This window comes from Loxodonta africana, chromosome 3 (assembly GCF_030014295.1).
Source record: "Loxodonta africana isolate mLoxAfr1 chromosome 3, mLoxAfr1.hap2, whole genome shotgun sequence".
NCBI lineage: Eukaryota > Metazoa > Chordata > Mammalia > Proboscidea > Elephantidae > Loxodonta > Loxodonta africana.
Window position 1 is genome coordinate 196343413 of NC_087344.1, and position 20200 is coordinate 196363612.

At 48.8% G+C, this 20200-nt stretch overlaps 2 protein-coding genes across 3 annotated transcripts; both read left to right on the top strand.

The window, feature by feature from the left end:
- Positions 1–9997: 9997 nt before the first annotated feature.
- Positions 9998–13638, top strand: UFC1 (ubiquitin-fold modifier conjugating enzyme 1). The gene is made up of 6 exons (XM_003415195.4): positions 9998–10235; positions 11898–11965; positions 12202–12265; positions 12562–12638; positions 12887–12977; positions 13186–13638. The coding sequence occupies exons 1-6, from the start codon at positions 10113–10115 to the stop codon at positions 13264–13266; spliced, it is 504 nt and encodes a 167-aa protein (XP_003415243.1). The 5' UTR covers positions 9998–10112; the 3' UTR covers positions 13267–13638.
- Positions 13639–14313: 675 nt separating this feature from the next.
- Positions 14314–20157, top strand: USP21 (ubiquitin specific peptidase 21). Of its 2 annotated transcripts, XM_023554195.2 has the most exons (13): positions 14314–14457; positions 15279–15899; positions 16706–16765; positions 16946–17066; positions 17292–17403; positions 17595–17750; positions 18231–18295; positions 18551–18654; positions 18839–18925; positions 19195–19273; positions 19507–19614; positions 19700–19814; positions 20027–20157. In XM_023554195.2, the coding sequence occupies exons 2-13, from the start codon at positions 15300–15302 to the stop codon at positions 20115–20117; spliced, it is 1698 nt and encodes a 565-aa protein (XP_023409963.1). In that variant the 5' UTR covers positions 14314–14457; positions 15279–15299; the 3' UTR covers positions 20118–20157. The 2 variants fall into 2 exon arrangements, with proteins under 2 accessions (XP_023409963.1, XP_010593196.1); XM_010594894.3 differs by lacking the exon at positions 14314–14457 and having other exon boundaries at positions 14497–15899.
- Positions 20158–20200: the final 43 nt, after the last annotated feature.

Genomic DNA, 20200 nt, shown 5'->3' on the forward strand with positions numbered 1-20200 from the left:
GACTGTTAACAGGGTTAATGGTGATTGTAAAAATTCTAACTGTAGAAGCAGCAACTGTGAAAGAGTGGACTAAGGAGGAGGCACTGCTGGACTGGAGTACAATGGCTGAACCTAAAATCCCTTAAAGGTTTTGCTATGCTGATACAGGATTGACACATTGGCTGCACAGAGGGCTCAAATATAGCAATGCTTGTGAGGATGGCGAAGGACTGGGCAGTGTTTTGTTCTGTTGTACACAGGGCCACTATGAGTCGGAACTGACTTGATGGCATCTAACAAAAACAACATGCTGATACCTCAAGAGAGGCTCAGAGCAAGGGAATAATCTTCTCTCAGTTAAATTTATCAGAGGCCAGAAAGGGTGAAGCTGAGATAACTCATGGGAAACCTGATCAGATCAGATGGACACCTGCAGCAGACCTGAGTGGCTGGTACCCAGAGTAACCTCACCCCGAGGACTCTTTTCCCTACTGAAGGACTAATTTTCAATGATTGTTTTGGACTGGTAGAATGATTGGGAGGGAGAAGTTAATCCCTCAAGCATGAAAGGGCCAATGGCTATAAGAGCCAGTCGGTGGTCTGTGGTGCAGTGAATTCCTTAATACGGCCGTTCTAGCCATAGTCTTTGTAACTCCCACCAAAAGACTAGGTGGGACTATGCAAATGAGGTTCTTGTGGTCCACCAAGGGAATTGGATAGCTTGCTAACTGTCATGGATTTAATTGTGTTCCCCCAAAACATCAACTTGACGAGGCCATGATTCCCAGTATTGTGTGACTTGTCCATCATTTTGCCATCTGATGTGATTTTCCTATGTGTTATAAATCCTGTCTGTATGATGTTGATGAGATGGGATTATTAACAGTTATGTTAATAAAGCAGGACTCAATCTACAAGTTTGGATTGGGTCTTGAGTTAATCTCTCATGAGATATAAAACAGATAAGTGAGCAGAGAGACACGGGGATCCCATACCACCAAGAAACCAGTGCCAGGAGCAGAGCACATCCTTTGGACCCAAGGGCCCTGCACCTGAGAAGCTCCTAGACCAGGGGAAGATTGATGTCAAGGACCTTCCTACAGAGCTGACAGAGAGAAAGCCTTCCCTTGGAGCTGACACTCTGAATTTGAACTTCTAGCCTACTAGACTGTGAGGGAATAAACTTCTGTTTGTTGAAACCATCCACTTGTGGTATTTGTTATAGAGCACTAGATAACTAAGACACTATTAATGTAAATAAGGTGCATGGCACCCTTCTGAGGGTGGCGCCATGCAAATAAGTTGTATGGAACCTTAATGAGAGGATTGGCCAGTTTTGTCATCCTGCCAGGATTAAAATGAGTCAGCCAAGAAGCAGGAAGGAGGATATCACCACCACCAAGAAGAAGAGCCAGGAATGGAGCTCTTCCTTTGGATCACTGCACTAAGAAGCTCCTGGAACCAGAAGATGGGGGGGGGGGACGTGGAGAGAGAGAGAGGTGTAACACTGAAGACAGTGAGAAGTAGCAGCAGAGAAACAGCAGCAGCAGAGGCAGGAGACTGGCAGGAGATGGCGCATTGGGCTTCCTGGCCCATGGAGCAAGAAAGCTGAGTATCTTCTGGCAGGTGGCTTGCTGGCAGAGTAGGATGCCTCGAGGCACTTGCTGAAATTAGGTTTGCCAGCCATGGTGCTAGAGCTGAGGGCCTTCTGGCTACGACTTACTGGCAGAGTGGGGTGCCTCTGGGCACTTATCAGCAGAACTAAAGGAACTTTGTAACACTTGCCCAAGCAGGTCAGAGGCTGGGCCAGAGGCTGAGGGACCAGAGAGAGATGTGCCTGTGGTCGTGACTGAAAAGAGGCTGTCCTGATCAAAGAACTGTATCCTGAGCATTTCTGAACTTCAGCTGTAACCTGTTACATCCTTAATAAAACCCGGTGACTCTATGGTCTGCGAGTTCTGTGTGGCCATTGCAATGAATTATCGCACCCAGCAGAGAAGTAGAGAGTGTCCTGGGAAGGACAGATGGTGGCAGAATTGGCAAAGAAAGGCTGGTGAGAGGAGGTATGTCTGACCTCCACCTCATAGGAATCAGCCTTGGGCTGTTGATCTTGATTCTCCTTCCGCCTTGTGAAGTTAGAGGAGGTCAGACACCTCCGCCATGCCATTTTTAGAGTACTAATCATTTAAAAAGTTTTTAAGGCGTGTATATGTGTATACATATTGGTAGATGTACAGAATGTATCTGGAAGCATACATAAAGTAACTGGGAGTGGGGTGGGGTACTATGCAGCCAAGAAATGGTATGTTTCACTGCGTACCCTCTTATACTCTTTGAATTTTGAGCAGGTGTGTGTATTCCTCATCCAAAAATAAATATTTTTGAACCACGTGTATATAAAATTTTGTGTTCTGATTTTATAATTTATTTTAGAAATAGTTTTGTTTCTATATAGCATGATGCATAAATTAATATAGCATTAATGGCTCCCAGGAGCTTTTATGTCCTTCTGTTATAAACAATCATCTGCATTTTTGCTATTATTAAAAAATACAATATTCCCTCATGCCTTCCTGCCTTTACACACAGTCTTCTGTTTAGACGCCATCCTTCCCCTTCTCCTTTACTGCATGCCCGATGTACTCATCCTAGGAGTTCCAGTTCAAATGTTATCAGCCTTTCTAGACTTTCTCAGCCTTACTTATTCAAACCAGTACTTTGTATACCTTTAAAATAGAAATTTCTTATTATATGGCATAAAAATGGCATGGCGGAGGAGTCTGACCCCCTCTAACTTCACAAGAGGGAAAGAGAATCATTATCTGCATCAACAGCCCAAAGCTGATACCTGTGAGGTGGAGATTAGACACACCTCCTCTCTCCAACCTTTTCACCAGTTCTGACACCAAATTGTACCTCCCATACTACTCTCTACTTCTCTGCTGGGTCCGATAATTCATTGCAATGGCAAACACAGAACTCACAGACCATAGTCCCAGTTATGGGATTTATTAGGGAAGCAACAGGTTACAATTCAAGTTCAGGGAGGCTCAGGATACAGTTCCTTCATCAGGATAGCCTCTTCTTAGTCGTGCTACAGGCCCGCCTCTCTCTGGCACTTGGCTCCTCAGCCCAGCCTTTGCCCTGCTTGGGCAAGTGTTACAAAGCTCTTTTAGCTCTGTCAGTAAGTGCCCGGAGGCACCCCACTCTGACAGTAAGCTTCGGCCCAAAGGTGTTCAGCTCCCTCTTTCCATGGGGCGGTGAGCTAGCCCTGCTGCCAAGTGCCTGGAGGAACCCCACTCTGCCAAGAAGCCTCCTGCCTGAAGGCTTTCTTGCTTTGTCGGTCAGCACATCCACTGTAATCGCCTTGCTCCATGGGCCAGGAAGCCTACTGTGCCATCTTGTGCAGGTCTCCTGGTTCCTGCCATCTCGTGCCACTATTGCTTTTGCTACTGCTGTCCTGCTGTCTCTCACTGTCTTTTCTGTTACATCTCCTCTTTCTGTCTCCTGGATATAGGAAGTTCCCAGCACAGGGCACCCCAGTCCAAAGGACATGCTCTGCTCCCATCTCTTTTTCTTGCAGGGAGTCAATTCCCGCCCCACCCCCACCCCCATCCTCCTCTAGAATGGCCCATTTTAAGCCTAGTGGTATGGTAAATCTGACCAATCCCCTGGGCCATACACCTTATTCACATGGTCCTACCCCACAAGGGTGCCATGCACCTTATTTGCACTATTGGAAAGCTATTGAATCCCCTTGGTGGACCACAAGAACCTCATTTGCATAGTCCCATCTAGTCATTTGGTGAAAGTTACAAAGACTATGGCAAAAGGGCCATATTAAGTAATTCACTGCACCACAGGCCACCCCCTGGCTTTTCTAACCATTGGCCCTTTCATACTTGAAGGATTAACTTACCCCTCCCAATCATTTTACCAGTCCAAAACAGTCATTAACAAATAGTCCTTCGGTAAGGCAGAGAGTCAGTCCTCAGGGTGAGGTTACTCCAGGTACCAGCCACTCAGGTCTGCTGCAGATGTCCATCTGATCTGGTCAAGTTCTCCAGAAGTTACCTCAGCTTCACCCTTTCTAGTGTCTGATAAAATTTAACTGATAAAAGATTATTCCTTTGCTCTGAGCCTCTCTTAAGGTATCATCATAGCAAAACCTTTAGGGGCCTTTAGGTTTGGCCACTGTACTCCAGACCAGCAGTGCCTCCTCCTTAGTCCACTCTTTCACAGTTACTGCTTTTACAATCACCATTAACCCTGTTAACAATCAACACTCACAACTGAATCATATAATCCTGTCAGGATCTTCCCCACCCTCTCTTCCCCAGACCCATCAGGGAAGGAGGGATCTATTCAGTGGGGATCCTCCCTTGTCCCCCTCATTCTGAGTGTAAGCACACCCGTGAAAGTATATAAGCCAGCCACTTCATGTCTTTGTCTTCCCCCATCCCCATTTTAGATAAAAATATTTAAATTGCCCATCCCTATCAAACCAGTACTCTGAGGAGACAAGCATGTTCCTTGATCTGAGGAAGCTTCTGTTGCAACTGGAAATTTGAGCATCTACATCTGCAAGCAAAGTCCAGTCCAGAGCAAGCCATCAAACTGTAGCAATTTACACCAGCTCCCAGTGTCAAACATCTTTCTCTTCATTCAGTCAGGCTTCATTCAGTCAAGCTCATCCCTAGCCATCCCAGCTAGGTCACGATGGATACCAGCCATAGGCCAGGAGTTCACACACACCTCTCTGAAAGTCAGACCAGCCAGTCCCTTCCTCTCACCCCTAGCCTCCATGTGCCAAGTCAATGGGCACCACCCACAGGCTCAAGAGCCCACACAACTCCCTGCATTTCAGACCAGTCAGCTCTTTCTCACATCCCTAGCCTCTGTCGCCTAGGTCAACAGGTGCCAATGGAACATGTCCAAACTCAGCTAGTCTCTTCATTGCTGTACTTTCCCCACTTCCACTCATCAAGTAGACCCAGGTAGCCACCACAAGTGAGCATAACAAGCTGTCTACTTACTGGCTCTCTTTAACTTCCAGTCCTGGAAGGAGGGTTCTTCTGATACCCACTGACTTTTCCTGCCTTGAAGCATCCAAAGGAAAACAGCTTGTTGGAAATTCAAAAAGAAAGTCCCCCCCACCCCCGCCCCGCCCCCATGCAGGTCCTTCCTTCAAATGCAAATCTCTTGCTTTCTCAGCAGCTCTGGTTTTTTTTTTTCTGGTTAGGTCTGCAGGTCTTTTCATAAGTATATTTCCAGAGTGGGGCTCAGGTTTTCGACCTAACCTCCCGATACTCTATACATAGGGCTGCTGCATTCAAACCAACAGCCTGTCTTTCTTTCAGGGAAATCCTCCTCGTTCCCCTTTTAGCATATCCAGTCAAGTATTGGCTGAGGGGGACATTACACACTGTTAACTATAATACCCAATATTCATTTCTATCATACATTTAGGTCTATTTTACAACACTAGGTAGAAGAAACATTCGATACCTATAGTACATTCAGGTAAACACATAATCTTTTTTAAAACATTCCAGTTTTATCTTCTCTTCTCCACCCTTGAGTATTTTCCCATTCATACGCATATGGCCTTGGGCCCCTGGCTGAGAGGAACTAGAAGGCCCTGCTACCCTATCAATCATCTTGCTTATCTGGCCTGGCTTTTGTCTCAAAGCATTCTGGAAGCAGCTTTTCTCTACTCAGCTGCAGCATAACATCTCTTACTTTCCTTTCAGCCATTGCAGGTAACAAAGACCAAAGTAAACTATCTAAGAATGGAAACTTTCACTTCCCATGCACCTTCATTCTTTCTCTTACAAAGTGCTATGCTTCCGTGAGTCTGGAGGCGTTGCAAGGAATCCTGCTCATGAAACGAACTGCAAAAGTGGTGGGGTAGCAGCATCTGACCTCCTCTAACTTCACCAGGAGGACAGAATATTAGCACCAACAATCTGAGGCTGATTCCTATGAGGCAGAGATCAGACAGACGCCTCTTCTCTCCAACCTTTTTACCAATTCTGACACCAACCATCCCTCCCACAGTACTCTCTACTTCTCTGCTGCATTCGATAATTTATTTCGATGGCCACAGAGGACTCACAGACCATACTTACAGTTGTGGGGTTTATTAGGGAAATAACAGGTTACAATTCAGGTTTAGGAACACTCAGGATATAGTTCTTTGATCAAGGCAGCTTGTTATCAGCCGTACCACAAGCAGACCTCTCTCTGACCTTCGGCCCCTCAGCCCCTTAGGCATCTTGGTCTGGCCCAGCCTCTGCCTTGCTCAGGTAAGTGTTACAAAGCTCTTTTAGCTCATCCAATAATTGCCCAGAGGCACCCCGCTCCATCAGGAAGCCTCCTGCCTGAAAACAGCTCTTTTGCTCCAAGAGTTGGCACACCCACTGTAACAGCTTGGCTCCGTGGGCCAGAAAGCCACGGCATTTTCTTACACTGGTCTCCTGGTTCTTGCCGTCTTGAACTGCTATTGCTTTTGCTACTGCCGTACCACTGTCTCTTGCTGTCTTTTGTGTTACGGCTCCTCTCTCTGTCTCCTGGGTCTAGGAGGTTCCCAGCACAGAGATCCCGAGTCCAAAGGACAAGCTCTGCTCTCGTCTGTTCTTCTTGATGATAGTCAGGTCTCCCTGCCCACCTCTGGGATGGCTCGTTTTAAGCCTATCAGGACGATAAAACTGACCAATACCCTCATTAGGATTCCATACACCTTATTTACATGGTCCCATCCCCACAAGTGTGCCATGCACCTTATTTGCATCACTAGCAAGCTGTCCAATCCCCTTGGTGGGTCACAAGCAACTCATTTGCACAGTCCCAACCAGTCATTTCGTGGGAGTTAAAAAGACTATGGCTAGAAGAGTATATTAAGTAATTCACTGCACCACAAGCCTCTTCCCAGCCATGCCCACAGTCAGGCCTCTCTCTGGATGTCACTCCCTTGGCCCCTCAGCCCAGCCTCTGCTCTGCTTGAGCAAGTGTTACAAAGGTCTTTAATTCTGCCATTAAGTGCCCAGAGGCACCCCACTTCTCCAGTAAGCCTCAGACTGAAAGCACTCAACTCTCTCCCTCCATGGTCAGCAAACCTTGCTCCACCAACAAGTGCCCAAAGTACCCCACTCCACCAGTAAGCCTCGGCCTGAAGGCGCTCAGCTCTCCTGCTCTGTGGGTCAGTAAACCTAGCTCTGCCAACAAGTGTCCAGAAGCACCCCACTCTGCCAGGAAGCCTCCTGGCTGAAGGCACTCAGCTCTCTTGCTCTGTGGATTGACACACCCACTGGAATGCCTTGTTCTGTGGACCTGGAAGCCCACTGCACCGTCTCATGCCAGTCTCCTGATTCTATTGGTACTGTTTCTCTGCAGCTGCTTCTCGCCATCTTGCACCATCTCTGGTGTTACAACCCTGTCTTTCTGTTTCCTAGGTCTAGGAGGTTCTCAGTGCAGGGACCCTGGGTCCAAAGGATGCACTTCGCTCCTGTCTCTTCTTCTTGGTGGTAGTGAGGTCCCCCCTTTCTGCCTCTGGGATGGCTCATTTTAAGTCTAGCGGGATGGCAAAACTGACCAATCCCTTAGTTAGGGTTCCGTACATTTTATTTGCATGGTCTCACCTCCACAAGGGTGCCATGCACCTTACTTGCATTATTAGCAAGCTGTCCAATCCCCTAGGTGGGCCACAAGCACCTCATATGTATAGTCCCATCCAGTCATTTGGTGGAAGTTATAAGACTATGGAGAGAAAGGCCATATAAATGCCAATCATAGCACCCCATATGGTAATTGTTTGCAATTAGTTTCTCCTCCTCAAACACTGTTTTTTCATCTAAATATCTATCTATTAGGGTCTAGTTGAATAAATTATGACAGAACCACTCAATGAGATGCATCTACTAAACACTTTTGTTAACTAAATCTTCTGGTCTAATAAAGTGATTTTCTAAAACAAAGAAAAAAACAACATATAGCTTTAAGAAGACAGGTTTCTTTGTGATTACCTTAAAAAAATGAGTCGGAATGATTACCTTACCCATCAAGATATTCATTTTTTTTTTTAATATTAATTGAGCACTTACTTTGTGCCAGGCACTGTATTAGGTTTTAGAAATACTTTGGTGAACATGACAGACACACAGGCCCTACCTTGATTGAGCTTCCAGCGTATAAAGACAATTAAGCAAGTAATTTGTAAAGTGTGATGAGCAGTTACCCTAACGAAGTACACTCAGGGAAGTATTCTGCAGAGCAACTCTGCATTTTATTACTTTTGTATTTGAGATTCCAAGTAAGATTTTGTTTGTAAACCTGGCTCCACTACTACAGAAATGTTTGAAAACTACTGCCATATAATGATCCGAATTCTATCTTGAAAGCCTATTATGTGAACAATGAAGGGACATTAAATACATAGTTACAACAACCCTATAAGCTTTATTATTCTTTTGTAGGTGAGAAGATGTGGTTCACAGAGCTAAAGTAACTCTTCAAAGCCTTATGACAAAGCACAAAACCTCATTCCAAATCTCTGCTCTCTCTACCATACCAGTGTTTGCACTCAGAAGGGAGTACATTTTTATTCCCCCTAGGAGATGTCTAGTGAGGTATTACAAAGCCTTACCTTTGCTTTATTGTGTCCAATATTTTTATGAAAGAGATATAGCATGCTAATAAAGGACAAAAACCACACCATCATCTCAATGGATGCATGAGAAAAGCATTTGGCAAAATCCAACATCCATTCATGATTAAAAAAAAAAAAACTATTAACAAACTAGTAATAGAAAGGAACTTCTTCAACCTGATAAAGGACATTTATGAAAAATCTGGAGCCCTGGTGGTGTAGTAGTTAAAGAGCTTTACTGTGACCAAAGGGTCAGCAGTTCAAATCCACCAGCCGCTCCTTGAAATCTCTATGGGGCAAGTCTATTCTGTTCCATACTCTGTCCTATAGGGTCACTATGACTCGGAATTGACTCAACAGCAATGGGTTTATTACTTTTTTTTTTTTTTGGTTATGAAAAACTTACAGCAAACATACCTAATGGACAAAGACTGAATGGTTTTCCCCCTAAAATCAGGAAAACCCAAGGGTATCTGCTCTCACCACTTTTACTCAACATTGTACTGAAGGGTTCAGTCAAGGCATTAGACGAGATATAGCATGCTTATCAAATTTGTAGACAGACTATAGAATTTGATGATTGGTAGAATGTATCCAAAATTACACCCACAGGCTGTAATAATTAACTGAATCAAGACATGTAAATTAGGGCCAAAATTAATGTCTTTAGGCTGAAAAATTAACTGGAAGATAAAATTCTGCGAAAGGATTACTGGGTACCTATTGTGTGCTATGCACTAGGGATTATGATGTTGCTGTTAGTTGCTCTCCTGTCAGTTCTGACTCACTGTGACAGGCATCCCTTCCTAGAAGTGTTGAGTCTAGGTTGAAGTCTAGGATTCAGTCAATGAATGGCTTTTCTAGGCTACACTGAGGTAAGTCTTCTTGTGATCTCTAAACTCCTGTGGCACTTATTAAGAATTCCCTAATTAGATTGTGTTCATTCTTCAGGGCAGGGACTGTATACTCTATTTTGATTCTCCATGGTTTCTAATAATTACCGGGAGTTTAGTATCCTTTCATTAGATTAATGAATTTGGCTCCTGCTACCTCAGCCGGACTATACGGAAGCTAAAGACGTTCTCTGAGGCGGAGACAGGCGAATCGCCAGTTTTAGAAAGATGGTGCCCGGAACAGTGCCCACAGCAGCCAGAAATTCTAACACGCCGAGTTTGTGAAGGTGTCCGAAAAGATTTTCTAGGATTACTCTTCTGAGCATGAGCGGAAGTCATGCTTTGAGCAATCTGCGGTGCTTTTAATGACAGGTGCCATATTCGGGACAGAGGAATCCCCTTCCACTCTGTTCTTCCCGTTGCATCCCCAAGCGGGGTGACAAATTTGTCTTCGCTACAAGAAAATAAAGCTCGCATTCAGAGAGGTCTTCCGGAAGCCCAACGCCCCACCTTCCCATAGTAAAGATGGCAGCATCCTGAGCGGAAGCTGCGGGCAACACCACTTCCGCGTTTCTCTAGCGCCCTGGCCCAAGATGGCGGACGAGGCCACTCGGCGTGTGGTGTCAGAGATCCCAGTACTGAAGACTAACGCCGGACCTCGAGATCGGGAGTTGTGGGTGCAGCGACTCAAGGAGGAGTATCAGTCCCTTATCCGGGTTAGTTGTATTTCTGTGGTCGACCTCGTCTTAAAGCAGTTGCGGGTAATCAACCAGGTGTTCTCAGGAATAGGTTCCGTGTGAAGCCGCTTCCGGTTTTTTAGTTAACCCAAATTCGTGGTTACGGGGCGATTTCGGGGCTGGGTGGGGGGGGCTAAAGGAGGATGGTGGGGAAGAGGCAGAAGAGACTCGGGTTAGGAGCATAGTGGATTAGACTTTCTGGCTGAAAGCAACAATTCTTTTAGGGACACGCCTCCCCGAACGGTGACGTGTCTCTCCGGCTCCAAATGTTTGCTCCCTTGGAAAGGTAGGGGATATGGTCGAAAGAACTCCCCGGGGCCCTGTGTCCCAGTCCGCATCTCCCTGCTCCTTCCCTCTTCCTGAGGAGCACACGTTAGGGCTGAAAATCCTATTAGGTGTTAGTTGCAGAGAATTGGGGAGCCCAGCTCACAGGATGAGCAGTCTTCTCTTAGAGAAGAAACCTTGTCTTCCTTGCAGTGATCTCGTCTACTCCAAAGGCTAGCAGCTCTCCTACCGCATGTATTCATTCACGTAGAAAACATTTATTGTGCACCTAGTGCCTAGGGAAGGGATACAAAATACAAAGCCCTATAAGATGGAGCCTGTTGAGACAATCATTGAAGTAGTTACAGTGTTTAAGTGAAAAAAATCAAAAGAGAGAGAAATGGCTAGGATGTTTCGGAACCATGGAGGAGAGATACCTAATCTAGCTTGGGTTTGGTTTGGGAAGGGTTTTAAACCGAGACTTAAAGGGTAAACATAAATTTGCCTGATAAAACATGAGGATAGGAGTACATGCAGGGCAGAAGGGATAGCATGAACAAAGGCATAGAGGATTGAAACGGTGTGATGTACATGAAGAAACAAATAGTTCAGAGTTTCTAGAGCATCACATGTGAAGCAGGGAGTGGTAGATGAGGCTGGAGATAGGTTTGAGCACTTGGATTTTATCTGGGAAGCACTGGGATGCCTTTAAACGATTTTAAACAGGAATAACATGGTCAGATTTGGGTTTAGATCAATCACAGTAACAGTAGAAAGAAAAACAGAATTGAGAGGGATAGGACTGAAGGTAGAAGACAAGTTAAAATACTGTCATTAGTCTGAGTGAAAAAGATGATCTAAACTAGGCAGTTGTGGTGAAGATAGAGAGGAGGTAGGTTTGAAGAATACTCAGAAGTTAATATCAACGGGACATTGTGAAAGACTGGTTGAATACAGTAAAGGAGAAGGAGGGTCAAGGATGATTCTGAGGTTCTTGGTTTGGGTAACTAAATGAAGATAACACTGCCGATGGTTCAAACCCACCAGCTGCTCTGCTTGAGAAAGATGTGGCAGTCTGCCTCTGTAAAGATTTACATCCTTGGAAACCCTATGGGGCAGTTCTACTCTGTCCTTTAGGGTCACTATGAGTCTGTATTGACGTGATGGCAACGGGTAAAGTGAGTGGAACCCAAACATTCTTTTCTGTGCTGCAGGCTAATCCCTATTCGCCAGTATGGCTTTGTCTTCACCTTTGGTCATGTGAGAAAAGTTGGGTAAACATACTAACAGAGAAAGTAATTGCACACTTTTTTTTTCAGGGAAGGGAGACTGCTCTTGGCCTCAGCTCCCCTCAAATACCTCATTCTCTCCTTTTAGTACGTGGAGAACAACAAGAATGCGGACAATGATTGGTTCCGACTGGAGTCCAACAAGGAAGGGACTCGGTAGGCAGACCCTCCTGGGAGGTCTGGGGGTGGGAGTCTTACCTGACTTGAGTAATTTGGTTTCCCAAATCCCACTGCCAGGGCTGTCCTGGCTTATCTCTCTCTGTACCCCCCAGCTCCAGAGCTCCCCAATCTCCATCCTACAATGAGTCTCCCAGGCCAGTGGCCTGAAGCAAGATATCATTTGAGTATAGGAAGAATGGACAAATTGGACTGCGGTCTGGTCTTTGTTACAGGTGGTTTGGAAAATGCTGGTACATCCATGACCTCCTCAAATACGAGTTTGACATCGAGTTTGACGTGAGTGTGAAGGAGTGGGAAATGTGACAGCTAACAGGAGGGAAGGAATTAGGTGATTGTCAACAAGCTAACCTCACTTGGAGAGAACAAAGAAAACATTTAAAATGGGAGGGAAACGCTGAGGTTTGAAGCAGGCATAGGTTATAGTTATCTCCATGTCCAGAATTCTGGTTTGTACATGCAGTTTGGAAAGTTTCCTGAACATTCCAGTTTCACCAAGAAATATGTATGTCTGATTAGATTAGTTCCTTTCTATCCTGATTCTCTGTTTCATTAAGACTTTATAAATCCTCTAGATTCCTATCACATATCCCACTACTGCTCCAGAAATTGCAGTCCCTGAACTGGATGGAAAGACAGCAAAGATGTACAGGTAGGATTGAATAGGAGATGGGAAAGGGTCAGAGAAGACCTTAGGGAAGAATTCTGGGAGGCAGAAGATTTTCCCAGAGTCAGCTGGCCTAGAGGGGCTGCAGGCCTCCCTCTGCCAAGCCTGGACAAAGTACTTAGCTGGCCTTGTTCTCAATTCTGATCACTAGTAGTCTTCCTGTATTCCTAAGAGACTGCTGTGCTTTATGGTAAACCTTACGTGTCAACACCTTCCCCATATCCCTCTCACAGGGGTGGCAAAATATGCCTGACTGATCACTTCAAGCCTTTGTGGGCCAGGAACGTACCCAAGTTTGGACTGGCCCATCTCATGGCTCTGGGGGTAAGTTTGGTGTATTTGGTATATGAGGTGGTGGGAGGAATGAGAGGCCCTGAGAGGTACAAGAAAAGTAGCTGAGAGTCAACAAGGAATAGCACTTTTGTCCTTTGGACATGTTCCCCCTAGAACCTCTCTCCAGGAAGGAGCTTCTTGATGGGACAAGAGGTGTTGACTGGATGCTAGTAATCACAGGATCTCCCTTGTATTGCAGCTGGGTCCATGGCTGGCAGTGGAAATCCCGGATCTGATTCAGAAGGGCGTGATCCAGCATAAAGAGAAATGCAACCAATGAAGGATCAAGTCACTGAGGCAGGACAAGAGGGACCTTTGATAGGCTAGGTTTCTGTTTTCCTGTGCATCAGTTTTCTCACTCATCCATCCAACTGCTTCCCCAGACCCGCTCCATTCCTAGTCATTACCAAGTAGTTGCAGCAGGCATTGCTGGGGAAAAAAACAAGAGAAGACAGTATTACTGCTGAGCTTCTAAGTTAGTCTGGACGGAGAAGGGAAAGACTTGGGCCTTGGAAAACCAAGAGGCAATTTAGAGGCCCTCCCCAGGTGGAGCAGTGTTAGATCCTGGAGAGATAGGGGGCAATTGAAAGTGTGGGCATAGCCTTTTTGGTTTCTGGGGACAACTCATTAATAAAAGCTGCTTCCTCTGGTGGCCTGTGGTTCTCATTGGTGTCTGTTAATAGGGTGATCAGGCTAAGCCTCAGAGGCACATATACAGCTATACTAGGTTGAGACGGAGGGAGAAGTCAAGGATCTCTGGTCAGCAGCTGGAGAATGAAGGGAACTCTGACTTGCTCTCCCTGCTGCTGAGATCCACCTTTGTCGTTTCCTGTGAGCTATGCTTCTCCCTATTGCTTTGGCTTGCAAGGAGCCTGAGAAAGGGTTTTGCAGAGCCAGCACTCCCCGCCCTCCAGGGATCTTCCCAGCCCTCTGTGGAGCGCTGGATGCCTCTCCATTGGTCTGCAGGCTGGACCCAGGCTCTGCAGTTTCCCATAAGCACATCCCTGCAGTCTCGGCAGGCTCTGTGCTGCAAGCTTAGGGGCCATACTACGATTGTCATATCTGCGTCCCTACGGGACATGAGATGGGGCGAGAAGACCCTATATCTCAGGGACTTTGGAGCAGAGGTTTAAACTGCAGGTTTGGGAACTGCTGCTCTTAACGTTGGCTGCGTTTCCATGGTATCGGCCGTGGAGCCAAGGGGGCGGGCTCACGCAAGCGCCAAGGAAGTCGGTGGGTGGGGTCTGAACGTGGGTGCGCAGGCACTTTGAAAGACGGTGAAGCCGCTGGCCCCGCGCCGGGCGGGACCAACAAAGATGGCGGCGGCGCCTGCGGCGGGAGCAATCTGGGCGGCAGCTGCGGCTAAAGCTGCAGCCGGGCCCGCGGGGGGGCTGCACGGGGGTAGGAGAGGGTGGCCCTGAGCTGGGGCCTGGCCCCGGCTGGCCTCCCCCGCCGCCTCACCGGGGGACAGGTACGGGCTGGGGCGTTATGGCGTGGGGGGCTGAAGGGAAGGCTGCTGCAGACCCGAGCGGACGCTATCCACAAAGGCAGAGGCGCGGTGGGGCCCAGCAGGGCCTCGGAGAACTGGGCTGGCGGGACAGCATCCCTGGACCGTGGGGAATACGCCGCCGGACCCCGTAGCCAATCAGCGCCCTCGGCCTTTCTGCCCTCGAGGGGGGCGGACCCGGCTAAATACCTGCTGGGGTGGGAGAGGTGCAGCAGATGTTAGGGGTCAAGGAGTTGGGCGTTCTCCATCCCCGACCACTACCCCCTCACCCCCGATACCGTGTCGGAACTCGGCAGTGGGGGAGGGAGTGGATGGCAAGTCCCTTGTTTAGTCGGCTTCCTTTGCAGCGGGGAGGGGCGGGTTTCTGAGGGTGGAATGCTTGCTGTCGTTTGGGCTGTTATCCTTGCATCCACACCCCCATTTGACTAGAGGTCCTAAGTGACCAGGGGCACACCCCACTTGACTAGGCAGGTATGGGGGCCCTTGTCGTGAGTTTATAAAGGCGGGAGATAGGGGCTATCACTGGTTTTTCAGAAAAGCTGTATTCTTCAGGGAGGGGGTGGGAAATAGAAAGGGTCAAAGTCGTGGGCTGCTATCATTCATTCATGTGTTTACTCAATAGATACTAAGTATTACTCTGGGTGAAACACTAACCTAGATACTGGGAATACACTGACTGATAAGATAGACATGGTTCCTGCACTCAGAGCCTGTAGAGGTTAGCATGGGAGCCTAGTTCCCACCTCCCTCCATACTCAAATGCTGACCATCTCTTCTCCTCCCAGGTCCAGCCTGTGGTGTCCACAATGCCCCAGGCCTCTGAGCACCGCCTGGGCCGAACCCGAGAGCCACCTGTTAATGTCCAGCCCCGGGTGGGATCCAAGCTACCACTTGCCCCCCGGGCCCGCAGCAAGGAGCACCGAAACCCAGCCCCTGGGCCAAACCCTATGTTACGACCTCTGCCTCCCCGGCCAGGTCCCCCTGAAGAACGGCTCAAGAAATTGGAGCTGGGACAGGGACGGACCTCAGGCCCTCGTCCCAGAGGCCCCCTTCGTGCAGATCATGGGGTTCCCCTGCCTGGCTCACCACCCTCAACTGTAGCTGTGCCTCTCCCATCCAGGACCAACCTAGCTCGTTCCAAGTCTGTGAGCAGTGGGGACTTGCGCCCAATGGGGATTGCATTGGGAGGGCACCGTGGTGCCGGAGAGCTGGGGGCTGCACTGAGCCGCTTGGCGCTCCGGCCTGAGCCACCTGCTTTGAGACGCAGCACCTCTCTCCGCCGCCTTGGAGGCTTTTCTGGGACTCCTGCCCTGCTCAGCATAAGGACGGAGCCCCCTACCTCTCGTGGCTCCTTCCACGTGGTATCTACCCGGTCCTCTGAGCCTTTCTACTCCAAAGACAAGATGGTGAGGACTTGTCAGCACCAGTGGTCTTCCATGCCCATGTTCCTTCATGCCCCCAGCTTTCTTGCCAGAATATGGCTTCCCTGACCTTCTTTTCTGCAGTTTCCTTTCTCAACCCATCATTGCAGCAGTTTGGACTTTCTCCTCTCCCTTACTTATCATTGAGCCTCATAGACCCATTTCTGGGTTGTCCATGACTTCTCAGCACGGTGTGCTGTTTGTTAATTCCCTAGGGAATTAACCCAACTATTTGGAATTCTTTCTTGAGTCCCTGGGCTCTTCCTTTCCCTTGCTGCACCCTCTCCCCTAGGACTCTGCGGAGGCCTAATTAATCTCTGGAGCTGAAGAGGGGCGGTCTCAGAACATCTGAGCTAGTGTGGTTGCCTGTTTCCTGAGCTAAGTGAGCTAGGCTGATCGAAGTTGGAGCCAGCAGGAACGGGTGCAGGAAGGGGCCACGGGGGCAGGAGGGGGCCTTGGGGGCAGCAAGGTGGGAGTTGGGAGCAGCTGGACAGCCATGCCAGTGCTTGGGGAATTGCCCCAGGAGCTGCAGCGCAGGCTAGCTGGGCAGAGGAGTAAGTGGGGAGCAGGTGGGACAGCCATGGCTGAGTCCGTGGTACACTCAGCTGTGATGGGCTTACTGCTCATGGCCAGTGAGGTAGGGAGACCAGAATATTAAGTGAGGGAAAGAGGGTAGAATTTGGGGGAGAAGCACGGAAAGGGTGGGGGAGGCAGTGGGCAGCATGTTGTGGAAAGGTTAAAGTGCCACGTAAGATATGTGGGAACCTGTTGACTGTACTCTGACCTTCCAGGCTCATCACACACTGCTTCTAGGATCCGGTCATGTCGGCCTCCGAAACCTGGGAAACACGGTGAGAGCCATTCTCCTCTTCTTCCTATCCAAAAGGAATGTGCAATGGTGCTGGGAGTAGGGAGCTTGTGGGGGGACCTGCTGACTTGGGGAAGGGATGTGGAAAGAGCACTGAAGCTTTTCTGATTCTCCTGGGGCACTGGTCTGGAGAGATAATGGCAGTGTCCCTACCGTTCCCCAGTGCTTCCTGAATGCCGTGCTCCAGTGTCTGAGCAGCACTCGGCCTCTGCGGGACTTCTGTCTGCGAAGGGACTTTCGGCAAGAGGTGCCTGGAGGGGGCCGAGCCCAAGAGCTCACGGAAGGTGGGACAGCCCACTCCTGCTCCCTCCTTTCAAGTCCCCTTTTTCCCTTTCCCCTGCAGGTTGATCTGTCAGTACTGGGGGCCCCCAACCCTTTAATCTGGCAGTTGTATCCATTTTTCCCAGTGCCTACTTTCCTAGAGGTTTCTTTCACCCTCTGAATCTCCTCTTGCTTGCCTCTTCTAGTCATTAACTTTAGTTTCCTTTCCCCCGTCCCCACCCCAACAGCCTTTGCAGATGTGATTGGTGCCCTGTGGCACCCTGACTCCTGCGAAGCTGTGAATCCTACTCGATTCCGAGCTGTTTTCCAGAAATATGTTCCCTCCTTCTCTGGATACAGGTGGGAGAGCTGGAGGGTATGGGATTTCTCTTCTGCCATTTCTGGGGGTTAGGGCCAAGGAGGGGTCTTGGCAGCATTGTTCTCAGCCTTGAGATGTCCTTCATCCAGGAAGTAGGGTTGATGTTTGGGCAGGGGATAGTGTCTCCGGACTAGAAGGGGCTCAGTTGTCCATATTCTCTGTCTGGCTGTAGCCAGCAGGATGCCCAAGAATTCTTGAAGCTCCTCATGGAGCGGCTGCATCTGGAAATCAACCGACGAGGCCGCCGGGCTCCCCCAATCCTGGCCAACAATCCAGCTCCCTCGCCACCCCGTCGAGGAGGGGCTCTGCTAGAAGAACCTGAGCTAAGGTACAGGTTGCTTCCCTTCTTCCTCTCCCCAGTGGTTTATTAGCAGCATTGATCTTGAGCTAGTCAAGATCGAGGATGCAGGGTCCAGGGAAATCCTTTAGCCTAGGAAATGGTTTGAGAAGCAGCTCAGAGGAGGAGAAGGGAGGCTGAGGGGCGTAGATTGAGGCAGAGGATGCTGTTAAGGATGCCACCGTATTGACGGAGGAGGGATAATTAATTTACAGCAAGGGACATAAAGGGCTTGAAGCCAGGTGGGGGAAGATAACATGTTCTTCCATGTCTGCATTTCTTCTCCTCTCGCCTTGGTTTTCCCCAGAAAGTTCTCTGAAGCATTACTCCTTTTGACTCTTCCTTGTAAATTAGGGAAGGAGCTGGGGTTGGCAGGGGTACAGAGCTCTGTGAATCATTTAAGTGGTGTTGGGAGCTCTCAGTGTTCCTGCTATCTCATAGCTGCTCCCCACTTCCCTTGATCTGTGTTAGTGATGATGACCGAGCCAACCTAATGTGGAAGCGTTACCTGGAGCGTGAGGACAGCAAGATTGTGGGTATGGAGCGGGGCAAAGCAATGGGGGACAATTAATGTGTGGGCCATGCAGACTTAGGAGAAAACATTGATACCATCCAGGGGTGTGGGAACAAGACTGGGTGATGAAAATGCAGAAATGGTATGAACAGTTCGTCAGGAGTGTTAGTAGCGGGAAAGGGAGGCTCAGGCCAAGGGCAGGAAGAGATGGGAATCCAAGAAAGCATCTCAGACAGCCAACAGTGACTTTTTCTCCTGTCCCTTTGCTTCTGTCTAGACCTGTTTGTGGGCCAGTTGAAAAGTTGCCTCAAGTGCCAGGCCTGTGGGTATCGCTCCACCACCTTCGAGGTTTTTTGTGACCTGTCCCTGCCCATCCCCAAGGTGGGATTCCAGAGGATTCCAGGGGTGGATGGGCCATGGGTTCTGTGACCCAGTCCTACCCACCCCCAAAGTATGGGAGGGAACCCTGAGGGTGACTGGAGCAGCATGGAAGCCCAGATGACTGAGAAGAGTTGGTGAAGGAAACTGCGGACTTCCTGATCCTTCCTTTCCCTTTTCACCCTAGAGAGGATTTGCTGGGGGCAAAGTGTCTTTGCGGGATTGTTTCAGCCTTTTCACCAAGGAGGAAGAGCTGGAGTCGGAGAATGCCCCAGTATGTAGGGGTTCACAAGGGATATAGTAAGGGTGGGAAACCTGGGACTCCGTGTGGGTAAAAGGGGTTGCATGATGCCTTGGTATGGGGAATAATACTTATGTGTCTGGGTTTGTGTTGAACTCTCAGAAATGTCCTAGTACTCCCGGGGCAAAGGGGAGTGGCCCAGAGGATACAGACATTAATGGGGAGCACAGAGGATTTGTGTGTCAGAAAAGGCAACTGCGGTGAGGAGGACATTAATCTAATGCTATTTGACATTTATTCAGGTGTGTGACCGATGCCGGCAGAAAACACGGAGTACCAAAAAGTTGACAGTACAAAGATTCCCCCGAATCCTCGTGCTCCATATCCTAATAATCAAATTTTTCTTTCTCCTAGGATACCTCCCATCTAGTCTCTGCCCTCTTTCTTCCTGTTTGCAGAGGCTGGCCACTTGAGAATCGAGTTTTCTTTAGGAAAAACCTGCCATCCCACCTTTCTCCACCAAGCTCCCAGTGTGTGGGGGGGAGGGGAGAGGATAGCATTCAGGACTATAGTCCCCATCAGAGGCTTCCCAAATGCTCCTTAACACAGCTTAGATCTGAATCGATTTTCTGCCTCCCGTGGCTCCATCAAGAAAAGTTCAGTAGGTGTAGACTTCCCGCTGCAGCGACTGAGCCTAGGGGATTTTGCCAGTGACAAAGCAGGTGAGTCTGGTGGGGAAGGTCCTAAGAAGCCCAAGGAGGGGGGCACAGCTCTGAGAGTAGAACCTGACCATCTCTAACTCCACAGGAAGCCCCATATACCAGCTATATGCCCTTTGCAACCATTCGGGCAGCGTCCACTACGGCCACTACACAGCCCTGTGCCGGTGCCAGACTGGTTGGCATGTCTACAATGACTCTCGGTGAGAACAGCCTCTTATTCAACTCCTGCCCCATTCCCACTGCAGCCCTGACTCCCTCCACTTCTGTGAAGCCCCAGGAGAGCAGGGTGTCTGGTAAAAGGAGAGGTCAGACCTCTCCTGATCTCTTCCTGGGTGTTCTGGGGCTGAGTCTTGTGGAAGGAGGGGATGCACAGAAATAATCAGAACCTCCTCCCCATCTCTCTTCTTCCTAGTGTCTCCCCTGTCAGTGAAAACCAGGTGGCATCCAGTGAGGGCTACGTGCTGTTCTACCAACTGATGCAGGAGCCACCCCGGTGCCTGTGACACTCCCTTTAAGCCCCAGCACCTGTGAATCCCTTGACACCCTTAAGCCCTAGACTCCCCATTTACCTCAGAGACGTCTATTT

Coding starts and splice junctions, on each gene's coding strand:
- UFC1 (XM_003415195.4), top strand. CDS start 10,113: ATGGCGGACGAGGCCACTCGGCGTGTGGTGTCAGAGATCCCAGTACTG. Junction 11,966..12,201: donor TCCAACAAGGAAGGGACTCG/GTAGGCAGACCC, acceptor TCTTTGTTACAG/GTGGTTTGGAAAATGCTGGT. Junction 12,639..12,886: donor AAGACAGCAAAGATGTACAG/GTAGGATTGAAT, acceptor TCCCTCTCACAG/GGGTGGCAAAATATGCCTGA.
- USP21 (XM_023554195.2), top strand. CDS start 15,300: ATGCCCCAGGCCTCTGAGCACCGCCTGGGCCGAACCCGAGAGCCACCT. Junction 17,751..18,230: donor CTAGAAGAACCTGAGCTAAG/GTACAGGTTGCT, acceptor GATCTGTGTTAG/TGATGATGACCGAGCCAACC. Junction 18,296..18,550: donor TGAGGACAGCAAGATTGTGG/GTATGGAGCGGG, acceptor GCTTCTGTCTAG/ACCTGTTTGTGGGCCAGTTG.